This window comes from Pavona decussata, unplaced genomic scaffold (genome assembly GCF_977016875.1).
Source record: "Pavona decussata unplaced genomic scaffold, jaPavDecu1.1 SCAFFOLD_302, whole genome shotgun sequence".
NCBI lineage: Eukaryota > Metazoa > Cnidaria > Anthozoa > Scleractinia > Agariciidae > Pavona > Pavona decussata.
In genome coordinates, this window is record NW_028145698.1 from 605,001 (window position 1) to 617,500 (window position 12,500).

Consider the following 12,500-nt stretch of genomic DNA (forward strand, 5'->3'; position numbering starts at 1 on the left):
GAAGTGATCCAAATTGGTAGCCTTTCCGGATCTGAAATGCAACAGGAAAGGACATCAAGACGAAGAATTGAAAGCAAAGCAGCCGTAGATGTCATCATTATCATCATCGCGTTTTTGCTGTGCTATCTTCCATTCTTCATCGAAGGTCTTTTCCTCCGTTTTGTCCCAAGCATTCAGGTCCCAGCCAACGCTGTACTGATTACATCGTCTATTTTCATTTTCAGCTCAGTGTGTAACCCGATAATCTATTCTATCCGCAAAAGAGAATTCCGAACCGCAGTTAAGAATATGTTCAAACGGATTAAACTTTGTAGATGTTCTAACGGCATCAACAACGAAGTAACTGTTATGAGCGATTTGCAAGTGAGAGCTAATCTTGGGATCAAATATCAGGATGAAAGATTTCAAGAGAGTATTGGAAGGGCTAGACTGAACCTCTTCCAAGGAAGTAGTCTTCCTCCAATTGCAGAGCTCGAGATCGATAAACAACTGTCAAGTGAACACTTATGAAGAAAACACTCATCAACCACGGAATCAGGGACACGATTAAAATATCACCCGGTTTGGTGTAAAATTCTTATTCAGATCCGAACCTATTGCCGCCGAAAATCTAGAAGAATATACAAAGGAATTCAACATTTTTAGATAGTGAGTCTTATGTTATTTTAAATTGGTATCGCCCGTAATTCAAAAACCTTTATTCGTTATTTTGTGTACAAAGATTCCGGCCAAACTGTTTCCCAGACGGGCGTTCCGGGAGTTCATGTGGAAAGTTAGATATGTCTCGTGAACAACGAAGTCATTGCGATGAGCATTACTCGACACAAACTATCGGGATATGGAAGAATTAGTCAAAGAGAGCATGGTTTGGGTTGAACTGAACTTCAAGAGAACGTGCCCTCAATATTGGTATTTAAAATCGAATCCTGACATCGATACTCAAATTGTATTCATAAATTCATTTCTGCTTATACATCTCCATGATACCTTAATGTTTGCAGGTAACGAATCGAAGTGGATCGCTGTGTTTGTATAAAATTTCACTGGCTTGTTTATTCATGTGTAATTTCTTAGGTCGTTACAGATTGAAGACAATTTGTTTTATTTCGAGAAATAATACTTTGTTTTAAGTGTGGGAATGAAAATTCCCGCCCATACAGTCAATTACCAAACTCAAAATTCGATCCTTTGTTTCGACAAATTTAATCTGGTTTATTGATCATGATGCACAATTTATTTTAAAGGTGCCTTCGATTAATCGTTGCTATTTTCGTGCATCAAATTGCAACACATGTAAACATCAAAAGTATCAAAGATTTCAACTCCCTCGAACGGTACATGGAAAGTTTCAATCTCTCATGCCATTATACAAAAAAATACAAATAATCGGACCCTATTCGCCCTACTGACGCAATATTTAAGAAAATTAAATTAAAAAAGGATAAGAACTTCCTGTTTGATTAATCCAAGAGCATAATATCCTTTCTAGGTTAGGCAAACGTGTTACCTCGAAAATAACTATTGTTTTTTTCCCCATGACATTCAAAGGACTCCTTAAATTAAATACGAATACGACAACAAGGATAGACTTAATTGCATCTGCATCAAATGATAAAAAATAGTGAGATTTCCCGCCTATCGAAGCATCTTCTATTCCAAAATGGCTTTTTCGCAAGTCATTGTAACGTTTTTAGCGCTCTTCGACGAAATCGGTATTCCTGGTAATTTGCTGGTGATAGTGGTGATCATCTTCAAAACAAGATTTTATGTGATGCGGTACATTTTCCTCGCCAGCCTCGCAGTATCAGATTTGCTGGTTTTAATCCTGGTCAACTCATTCCGCATCGGAAGCACAGCTCAAGAAAGATGGCTGTACGGTGAAACGATGTGTCATCTCAATGCAGTCTTTGTCAGATACTTTTACTTTAACACCGTTTTTCATCTTTTAGCGGTGTCTTATGAGCGATACAAGGCGATTGTGAAATCTCCTTTGACGTACAATGGCGACATTACTAAATTCAGAGTGATGCTTATAGTTCTTATTTGGGTGATTCCAATTCCAATTTCTATTGGTCCCTTCATTGGTTTGGGGAAATACGTTTATAACCCGGAGGTGTTCTTTTGCCAGCAAGGATGGATGACGCAAAGCGGGTCAAATGGATGGAATTGGTTGATCGCCACCTCGTTCTTTGCTATACCATTTCTGGTAATCCTGTTCCTAAACTGGTCGGTGTACAAGACGGCGAAAGTTTCGCAAACGGCGAAGTGATCCAAATTGGAAGCCTTTCCACATCTGAAATGCAACAGGAAAGAAAATCAAGACGAAGAATTGAAAGCAAAGCAGCCGTAGATGTCATCATTATCATCACTGCGTTTTTGCTGTGCTATCTTCCATTCTTGATCGAAGGTCTTTTCCGCCATTTTGTCCAAAGCATTGAGGTCCCAGCCGACGCCGTACTGATCACATCGTGTATGTTCATTGTCAGCTCAGTGTGTAACCCAATAATCTATTCCATTCGCAAAAGAGAATTCCGAACCGTGGTGAAGAATTTGTTCAGACGGATGAAACTTTGTAGACGCTCTAATAGCGTAAACAACGAAGTAACTGTTATGAGCGAGTTACGAAGGAGGGCCAATCTTGGCGTCAAATATGAGAATGAGAGATTTGAAGACAAAATGGGGAGAGCTAGACTTGACCTCTTTAAAGGAAGCAGACTTCCTCCAATTGCAGAGCTCGAGATCGATAAAGAACATTCAACTGAACACTTATGAAGAAAACATTCATCAACCAAGTAATAAGGGAAACGATTAAAATAGCACCAGCCGGTTTTTATGTATAAATCCTATTCAGACCAGAACCTATTACCGCCGAAAATCCAGAAGAATATACAAAGGAATTCAACATGTTTAGATAGCGAGTCTTGGGTTATTTTAAGAGTCATTGTCTGAGAAAACCAGACAGAGGTGAAAGATGGGGGTCGGCCGATTTCCTTCAAACTTTCACCATTTAATGTCTGTCCGAAATGATAATGAATGATGCTATTTAGCAATTCTCTTGCTGTTGCGTTTCGTAGTTTGACCACCCCCCCTAGTTTTGACCTTTACTGACCCTGATGTCACGCAAAATATATGCAGAATTTGAAGCTCAATAAAATATATTTCGCGTCATTTCTGGGGACTCATATCGATTACTTGTATTGTTTATCGTCTAAAAAACGTTGTTAAAGGAAAATATCCCGACTTAACATAAAACTTAATTTTTTATGGAATTTTGCAATTACCTTCTGATTGCGAAAATGTCTTGGGCCAAATGTTAGGCAATTTCGAAACTGTTTTTCTTAGAGGTGCGGCGTTCCTTTCCAAAAATTTCTGGATATTTTTTAAGCCAAACATCTGTTCTCCCAAAACAGGCAAACTCTAAGTTGAGCCATGAAAATGCGTTTGCATGAGCAACGCTCGAAGTCAAAGATGACTCCGTATTTTTGCTAATAAAGTTCCACAGCGGGTTTTTCTTGGTTTTTCTTTATTTCATCTTCGTCTTTTTTGGTTTTTTCTTTTCTGTTTTTGGATAAGCTCGATGAAACTATCCTAACTCTTCGAGGTAGAACTTCCCTGGAAGATTTAGTTGAGTAACGCTTTGGGCAGGAATAACATCAAATTGGTGTTAGCTCACACTTGATTTGATTATGCGTGACACGTCACGGTATTTGAGAATTGCCAAACTTGATCACAAACAGAACACATTTCTCGCTCCTTTTTACATTTGCATTTTAAACTTGGTAACAACAAGCTTTCCCTGATACTAGATTAAGTCTTAGAGTCAGTCTGTTGTTGATAATTGTTAATTAAAATAAAAACAGCAACAAATACCTGTGAAACTTGCCACGGCAAAAGAACCTCCGGTATGTTCGTTACATAACAGACAATTGAAAGAACAACAAATCTTTCTTCTGTGCTCTTTCTGGTCTGTGGATCCACCTTGTGGCGCTGAAGGTGTTGGTTTGAAGATTTGTCCCTTGCTATCCAATCTCGTACCCAGAGTCTTCAGGCTTTTTGGTCAGCGGGGCAACGCCGGGAAGACTCTGGGGACATCGAATTTTCTGACCGCAGGATTTCTGCGGTAAAACAATGAAAACCGTCACGGAACAGCCAATCAAAAAAATTGAATTTTTTCGATGTCCCCAGAGTCTTCCCGGCGTTTCCCCGCTGACCAAAAAGCCTGAAGACTCTGGGTACGAGATTGCTTGCTATCCTGTACACGAGATATTGAATCGCACTGGCTCGTCAGTCTTGGTTTGGGAAGAAAGCGTGGCGCGACGGGTTCAAAGATCTCCGAAGTCGATTTGATTCTCAACAGAGCAGGTAAATTTGATGTCCCTGAAGATGAGAACAGACAGACATCGCAAGAACCTTACAACAGACTGGACCGGCCGAAAACAGACCATGTGTTGCCACCCAAGTTATAAGGGACAACGAAAGGGAAAAACACAAACCCAACGAGTAAATGGCAAGATGTCACAAGGGATTTTTGAGCTGCATAACGCTGTTGTTCCCATCGCTTCAGGTTCGTTTTATGTTAACTGACTGACTGCATACTAGACTCATTTAAAAAATATAAACAACATACCATTTACGGCCGTGGGAACCGAACGCGAAGTTTCGGACATTTTTAGTCGTATCACAGGACAACCAATCTTGACCTCCATGCTACACTATTGTATTTTAACAGCTTTTAGTTGGAATTTTGGAATAAAGGCGGGAAACATTCTGCCCCATTAAAGTGTTTCTCAATTATATATTAAATATTTCACATTCATCAGAAGAAACTAGTTTTGTTTTATACCATAATCATGATTCCTTATAAAAAAAAAACTACAATGTATTCTTGGTATGAAATAAAACTAGTTTCTTCTGATGGATATGACATATTTAATATAGATTTGAGAGACACTTTAATGAGGTAGAATGTTGCCCGCTTTTATTCCAAAATCCAAGCAAAAGCTGCTTTTAAACTATATCAAAATACAGTAGCTAGCATGGAGGTTAAGATTGGTCTTCCTGTTTAAGGCGGCATTGCGACTCCGCGGAACAAATGTAAAAACAAATGTGCTAAGCTTCGCAACCCTTCGCGTTCGGTTCCTACGGCCGTAAATGGTATGTTGTTTATATTTTTTAAATGAGTCTAGTATGCAGTCAGTCAGTTAACATAACACGAACCTGAAGCGATGGGAACAACAGCGTTATGCAGCTCAAAAATGCCTTGTGACATCTTGCCATTTACTCGTCGGGTTTGTGTATCCTTAATGCACTTTCGTTGTCCCTTAAAACTTGGGTGGCAACACATAGTCCGTTATCGGCCGGTCTAGTCTGTTGTAAGGTTCTTGTGATGTCTGGGGCAAACAGTCATTCTTCCTTCTCATCTTCAGGGACATCAAATTTACCTGCTCTGTTGAGAATCAAATCGACTTCGGCGGAGATCTTTAAACCCGTCGCGCCCCGCTTTCTTCCCAAACCAAGACTGACGAGCCAGTGCGATTCAATGTCTCGTGTACAGGATAGCAAGGGGCAAATCTTCAAACCAACACCTTCAGCGCCACAAGGCGGATCCACAGACCAGAAAGAGCACAGAAGAAAGATTTGTTGTTCTTTCAATTGTCTGTTATGTAACGAACATACCGGAGGTTCTTTTGCCGTGGCAAGTTTCACAGGTATTTGATGCTGTTTTTATTTTATTTATTAACTATTAACGACAGACTGACTCCAAGACTTAATGTAGTTTCAGGGAAATGCTTGTTGTTACCAAGTTTAAAATGCAAATGTAAAAAGGAGCGAGAAATGTGTTCTGTTTGTGATCAAGTTTGGCAATTGTCAAATACCGTGACATGTCACGCATAATCAAATCAAGTGAGAGCTAACACCAATTTGATGTTATTCCTGCCCAAAGCGTCACTCAACTAAATCTTCCAGGGAAGTTCTACCTCGAAGAGTTAGGATAGTTTCATCGAGCTTATCCAAAAGCAAAAAAAAAAAAAAACAAACAAAAAAGACGAAGATGAAATAAAGAAAAACCAAGAAAAACCCGCTGTGGAACTTTATTAGCAAAAATACGGAGTCATCTTTGACTTCGAGCGTTGCTCATGCAAACGCATTTTAATGGCTCAACTTAGAGTTTGCTGATTTTGGGAGAACAGATGTTTGGCTTAAAAAAATATTCAGAAATTTTTGGAAAGGAACGCTGCACCTCTGAGAAAAACAGTTTCGAAATTGCCTAACATTTGGCCCAAGACATTTTCGCGATCGCAAGGAAATTGCAAAATTCCATAAAAAATTAAGTTTTATGTTAAGTCGGGATATTTTCCTTTAACAACGTTTTTTAGACGATAAACAATACAAGTAATCGATATGAGTCCCCAGAAATGACGCGAAATATATTTTATTGAGCTTCAAATTCTGCATATATTTTGCGTGACATCAGGGTCAGTAAAGGTCAAAACCAGGGGGGTTGGTCAAACTACGAAACGCAACAGCAAGAGAATTGCTAAATAGCATCATTCATTATCATTTCGGACAGACATTAAATGGTGAAAGTTTGAAGGAAATCGGCCGACCCCCATCTTTCACCTCTGTCTGGTTTTCTCAGACAATGACTCTTAAATTGGTATCTCTCGTAATTCAAACACCTTTATTCGTTATTTTGTGTACAAAGATTCCGGGCAGCCTCTTTCTAGACTCTTCATGGAAAAATAGATCAGTCTCGTCAACAATTGAACGAAGTAACTGTTATAAGCAATTTACGAGTATGCGCCAATCGCGGCACAAACTATTAAAATGAAAGATTTATTCAAGAGAGCATTATTTGGGCTGAGCTGAACATCAAGAAAAGGTTCCTTCAATACCGTGTATTTTTAAATTCGAATCCTGACATCGACGCTCAAATTGTATTTACAAATTTCATTTCCCCTTATACATCTCGAATCGTGATGCCTTAATGTTTACAGGTAACGAATCGAAGCAGATCGCTGTGTATGTATAAAATTTCACTGGCTTGTTTATTCACGTATAATTCCTGAGGTTGTTACAGATTAAAGAAAAAAATTTTTTTTTCGAGAAATAATGCTTTGTTTTAAGTTTGCGAATCAAAATTCCCGCTCATACGGCCAATTACCAAACTCAAAATTCGATTCTTTGTTTTGATACAGTTTAATCCACGTTATTTATCATGATGCCAAACCAATTGATGCCTTCGATGAATCGTTACCATTTTCATGCTATTTTTGTAGCTTGTCAGATTTCAACACATGTCGCCCTCTCTCTTCTTCCCATCAAAATCATCAAAGATTTCAAGGCCCTCGTACCTTAATCCCGGTCCATGGAAATTTTCAATCTCTCATGCCTTCAGTTTATTGGACAAAAATTCATAGATGTCGACCACTCAAAAGTATAAGCGATGTCGGTATTTAAACGGTTTAGTGAGAACTTTGGCGAATCTGGTGAGTCTTTTACACCAAGCGACGGTTTTGGGAGAAGTGACCTAGAATACAATCCGGCTAATTCATATTCAGTTTCGCCAAATCGACGCTGGTAAATGAACCCCTTTCCCCAATATAAAAGCCGCCGAAAATAATTCCTTTAATAAATGGCGGAAGTCTTATAAGTTTATGAGGCACTCCGCACTTTCATGTTGAACTGGGCGTCAGACTAAAACCAGCGGTGCATCGCTAGAAAAGCTAATTGTCCGACCTTTTTCTACTCTTTTTCACTGAAAGCCTATCCTGCTTTTACTGCAAGATTGCGCAAATATAATCCTTAAAATTCGGCCAACATTTCAGCGTTTGTCTACCAGATGAGATAACGAGTAAAAGAAAAGGAGGAAAAGTAAGAGGGGGAAGATTCCCTAGCGAGCGAAATTCGAGGAAAACTCAAATTTCGCGCACTACTGTATGGGTTATGCATTTTGACTAAAATAAAATTTAATTTCTCACAAATAAAAGCCAAATAAGACTCATATTGAACACGTATTGTGTCTTATTTCGTCGTTTCTACCCTTCAATTTGGCTTAAAACACGCGAGCATTTCTTATGCCTTAGTAACCAAGCGTTTTCTTCGAATCTGTGTCGTGGTTTCTAAGCATTTGGGGTTATCCCCAACAGCAGTACATTTTCTCTATGCATGGCACATAATCTAAAACACGGAACAAACTATTCCTGTTGGACAACGGCTTCAACCATCCAATTCATTCAATTCAAATCTGTTGAATTGAATTGATTTAAACTCCGATGCATTTAATTCCAGAATTACATTCGGCACATGTGAAATGCGATGTTTTAACCTTGCTGTAGCACTACTAAGGCGTTTCAATAGTGCTTGGATTAAAAAAAAAAAAAAAAAAAAAACCGTATCTACATTTTGGGGACAGTGTTGAAAGGATGCCAGCTACTAAACTTCAAAACATGAACATGTTACTGATCGTTGTTCCATATTTTATTAAAATTGATTCTAAAACCACCAAAGAAAACAACAACACCAAATTATCGAGCCAAGGATAAGAATATAAAATATTAAACCTCTTCTAATTACTATAGTTATTATCATACTATATCAAAATTTCTCATGTTGTTGAAACATGTTACCATATTGAACAGCACGACAGACTTTTCCTCTAACACCGTCGAATTTTAAAATCCAATCCTGACAAAGAAATTCAAATTTTATTCGTAAGTTCAATCTATGTTTTCCCGGTCATAATTCTATTATTATTTCTATTATCAGGCTGTAATTCCCGGGCTTCTTTACTGGGCAATTTTAAACGCACACAGAATGATTTGGAGTAAAATTGGCTTAAGCAATGGCCCAAAGTCTATTTAATGAATAATAAAAGATCCGTTGAATCCAATTAATACATATTTAAATCTGAAACATACTAAGCCCAGCAAAGGTGAGGGACGAATTAATTACTAAACACGAACCAAAACCGGACAGGGCAATAAGGAATCTGAAAAAAAAAAGAAAAAAAAATGGTGTTTATTCGAACATCAGAACGGCCATCAGATTTCACCCCAATGAATTTCAATAAAAGCTGCCGAGCAATATGGATATATTCTGAGCTTTTATTGAAATTTATTGGGTATTTCCCAGACTATCTTTCGGCATTGTCGCGTACGCTTTTAGGTTTTTTTTGGACAACCTTTGTCGAAACAGCTGTATATGCATTACAACGCTGGTCTTACTTGCGTCTGGGAACGAAAAAACAAAACAAAACAAAAAAACACGTGAAGACTGTTCATGTGATTTTATTTTAGTATCAGGTAAACAGATCCGAAAACTCAGAGTCACATTACAGAGCATGATAAATGGCAGTTCACAAAGTACTCAGGCTATTGTACATAGGTTGGTTTGATTGGTCACATACTTAGAAATTACATGAACCGAGTTTTGTCTCCGTAGCAACAAAAATCTATGCGATCAATCTATGCGATCAATTGAAACTTTTCTTTATCTACACCTAACTTGTTAACAAAATCGTAGGTGAACAGTTAAGAAGTACAGTTCGCAAACCAAAGGGCATTGCAAAAGTGTCCATATTGTTCAACAATCGCTTGGCTAAAGCTTAGAGGTACATGACTGAATTACATTTTCGAGTTATCTTTACTTGACTTGATAAACTGCCACTAGTTGAAACTGCTCTTCTGCTATTGCATCACTCAGAAAACTCCAGCTATACTCAGTTAGCAACTCTACAGAAAAACTAACATTGTTGTAGATAGTAAATGGCAGAGGCTCGCATTCCTAAATCTGGGCCGACAAGTATTATACGAGCTAAGTCAAGCTATTCATCGATCTCTGGAAATGGATAAATTCGACAACTTCTCTAGAAGTTCAATTCAACCCCAACAATGTTCCCTTGACTAAATCGTTCATCCTGATAGTTTTTGCCGAAGTTGGCGTTTAGTCTTAAAATGCTTAGAGCAGTTAATTCGTTGTTGACGACTTGACTTTGTTCCTTATCTCCTCTGGGAGAATAGGGCCGTACTTCGTTGTTGACGAGAGGGTCGATTAATCATTCCGTGAGGAACACCCGTCTTGCCAAAAGTTGTCCGGAAACTTTTGGACCTAAAATAACGAATACCAATTTAAAATAAGCTGAGACTCTCTATTTAAAATTGTGGAATTTTTGGCATGTCATAAATACAAATTAATAGCTAAAAACAGTATCAAGTTTAGTCGTGTCGCTTTAGTTTTATCTTGGGCTGGCGAGGGAGTGTACTCTTCATAAGCGTTCAGTCAAGTTCTACATCAAGCTTCTTCCTTGTTCGAGGTTTTGTCTAGCCGTTTCCATGCTTCCTTGAAATCTCTCATCCTGATATTTAATGCTGAAGCTGTCTCTCAATCGTAAATGGCCCGTTGTTAATGTCATTAGAGTTTCTACAAATTCCGATCCGTCTGAACATATTCTTGACTGCGGTTCGGAATTCTCTTTGGCGGATGGAATAGATTATTGGGTTGCACAGTGAGCTGACCATGAAAATACACGATATAACCTGTATGGCTTCGGACGGAACCTCAATGCTTTGAACGAAACGGCGAAAAAGATTTTCGATTAAGAATGGAAGATAGCACAGCAAAAACGCAGTGATAATAATGATGACATCTACAGCTGCCTTCCATTCCGTTCTTTGTCTTGTAGACCTTCGCTGCTGCATTTCAGGATCTTGTAGGCTTCCAATTTGGATTACTGCAGCGGTTGCATGATGTTTCGCCGTCTTGTAGACCGACCAGTTTAGGAACACAATTATCAGAAATGGTATAGCAAAGAAAGCGGTGGCGATCAACATCTTCCATCTATTTGAATTGGGTTGCGTCCATCGCTGGCAAAAGAACACCTCTGGGTTGTAAACGTATTTTCCCAAGCCAATGAACGGACCGCTTAAAATCAGAATCGGAATATCCCAGACAAGAACTATAACCATCCCGCTGGATTTGGTAACGGTGCCATCATACGTCAAGGGAAACTTCACAATCGCCTTGTATCGCTCATAAGACACCGCCAAAAGATGAAAAACGGTGTTAAGGTAAAAGTATCTGGAAAAGAATGCATTGAGATGGCACATCGTTTCGCCGTACAGCCATCTTTCTTGCGCTATGCTTGCGATGCGAAATGAGTTGACCAGGATTAAAAACAGCAAGTCTGACACTGCAAGGCTGGCCAGGAGAATATACCGCATCACATGAAATCTTTTTTGCAAGGTGATGACCACTATCACCAGCAAATTACCAGGAATACCGATTGCGTCGAAGAGCGCTAAAAACGTTGCAATCACTTGATGGAAAACCATGTTGGAATAGAAGATGCTTCGAAAGAAAATCTTACTGGTTTTAACAATTTGATGCGGATATGGATACAACCTTGGTGACGAATTTGCATTCAACTTAAAGGCGCTTTCTGAATGTCATTGTTGGGGGAAACAGGTGGTCTAAAAAAAAAAACTCAACAACAACAACGGACACGGCAACGCTTTTAATTTGTGAGAAAAAGTTTCCCTTAATACATATGGAATTAAACTCCATAATGAAGTTTAAAAAAAATTATTTTCTCGAGTTATATAATGAACCCTCGGTGAACTTGAACAACAATTCGCGAGAAAACGCCTTCCTAAATACATATGGAGTTAATGATGTCCAAAAAGGAATGTCTCGAGTCATGTGGGTAAACCCTCGGTGCCTGGTTCGGAAGCGAAACAAGAATTTGTGATGATTCTTTGATGTGAAATCTCACTGGTTTTTACAATTTGATGCAGTGATGTATTTGAATTTAACGTAAGTAGCCCTTTGAATGGCATGGGAGAATAATCATAGTTTTCTTTGGGCTAACATGTTGGGCGGAACTAGTGGTTTCAAGAAAAAACAATCATAGCAATTAATGCTTTCTAATTTATGAAAAACAATTTTCCTTAGTAACTATGGAGTAAAATCCATAATAAAGTCTAAAAATGGGATTTCTGGAGTTTTATCCGGGTTAACAAGTATTAACAAGAAGACGGATTGCGTCGAAGAACGCTAAAAACACGTTGGAATAGCAGATGCTTTGATAGGTAATCTCACTGGTCTTAACAATTAGAAGGAGATTCAAATTACTTTAAATAGTTTCTATTCCGCTATTGTATTTTAGAATTTTTCTAACTTAGTTTTAGCACCTATTATAGGATTTTTCAATTGTGTTTGTTAATTTTAATGCCTTAGCTTTTTAGCACTAGGTTTAATGCGCACGGCTCTTTAGAAGACCACTTTTTAGTGATAAGGATTCCATGGATAAATAAAGTTGTTATAAACTTGGTGACGTATTTGCATTTAACATAAGGAGTCCTTTGAACGTCATCATGGGAAAAAAAATTACAGTTTTCTTTGTGGCTACAGGTTGGGGGAAACTAGTGGTCTCAAAAACAACAACGCTTTAAATTTAAATTAATTTGGTGCGAAAAATTTCCTTAGGCATACAGAGTTAA

At 38.3% G+C, this 12,500-nt stretch overlaps 2 protein-coding genes and 1 pseudogene across 2 annotated transcripts in view; 2 read left to right on the forward strand and 1 right to left on the reverse strand.

Annotated features, from left to right (window-relative positions):
• Positions 1-510, forward strand: part of LOC146454369 (octopamine receptor beta-1R-like) — a 1,113-nt gene extending 603 nt beyond the window's left edge. Inside the window, exon 1 of the mRNA XM_085095520.1 lies at positions 1-510. This exon is cut by the window's left edge and continues 603 nt beyond it. Coding sequence (XP_084951646.1) covers positions 1-510 — 510 coding nt within the window.
• Positions 511-1,660: 1,150 nt separating this feature from the next.
• On the forward strand, positions 1,661-2,772 carry LOC146454370 (5-hydroxytryptamine receptor 4-like; annotated as a pseudogene).
• A 7,592-nt stretch (positions 2,773-10,364) lies between these two features.
• Positions 10,365-11,333, reverse strand: LOC146454371 (5-hydroxytryptamine receptor 4-like). The gene has a single exon (XM_085095522.1). It carries the CDS (start codon positions 11,331-11,333, stop codon positions 10,365-10,367), a length of 969 nt encoding a protein of 322 aa, XP_084951648.1.
• Between the last annotated feature and the right edge of the window lie 1,167 nt (positions 11,334-12,500).

Coding starts and splice junctions, on each gene's coding strand:
- LOC146454371 (XM_085095522.1), bottom strand. CDS start 11,333: ATGGTTTTCCATCAAGTGATTGCAACGTTTTTAGCGCTCTTCGACGCA.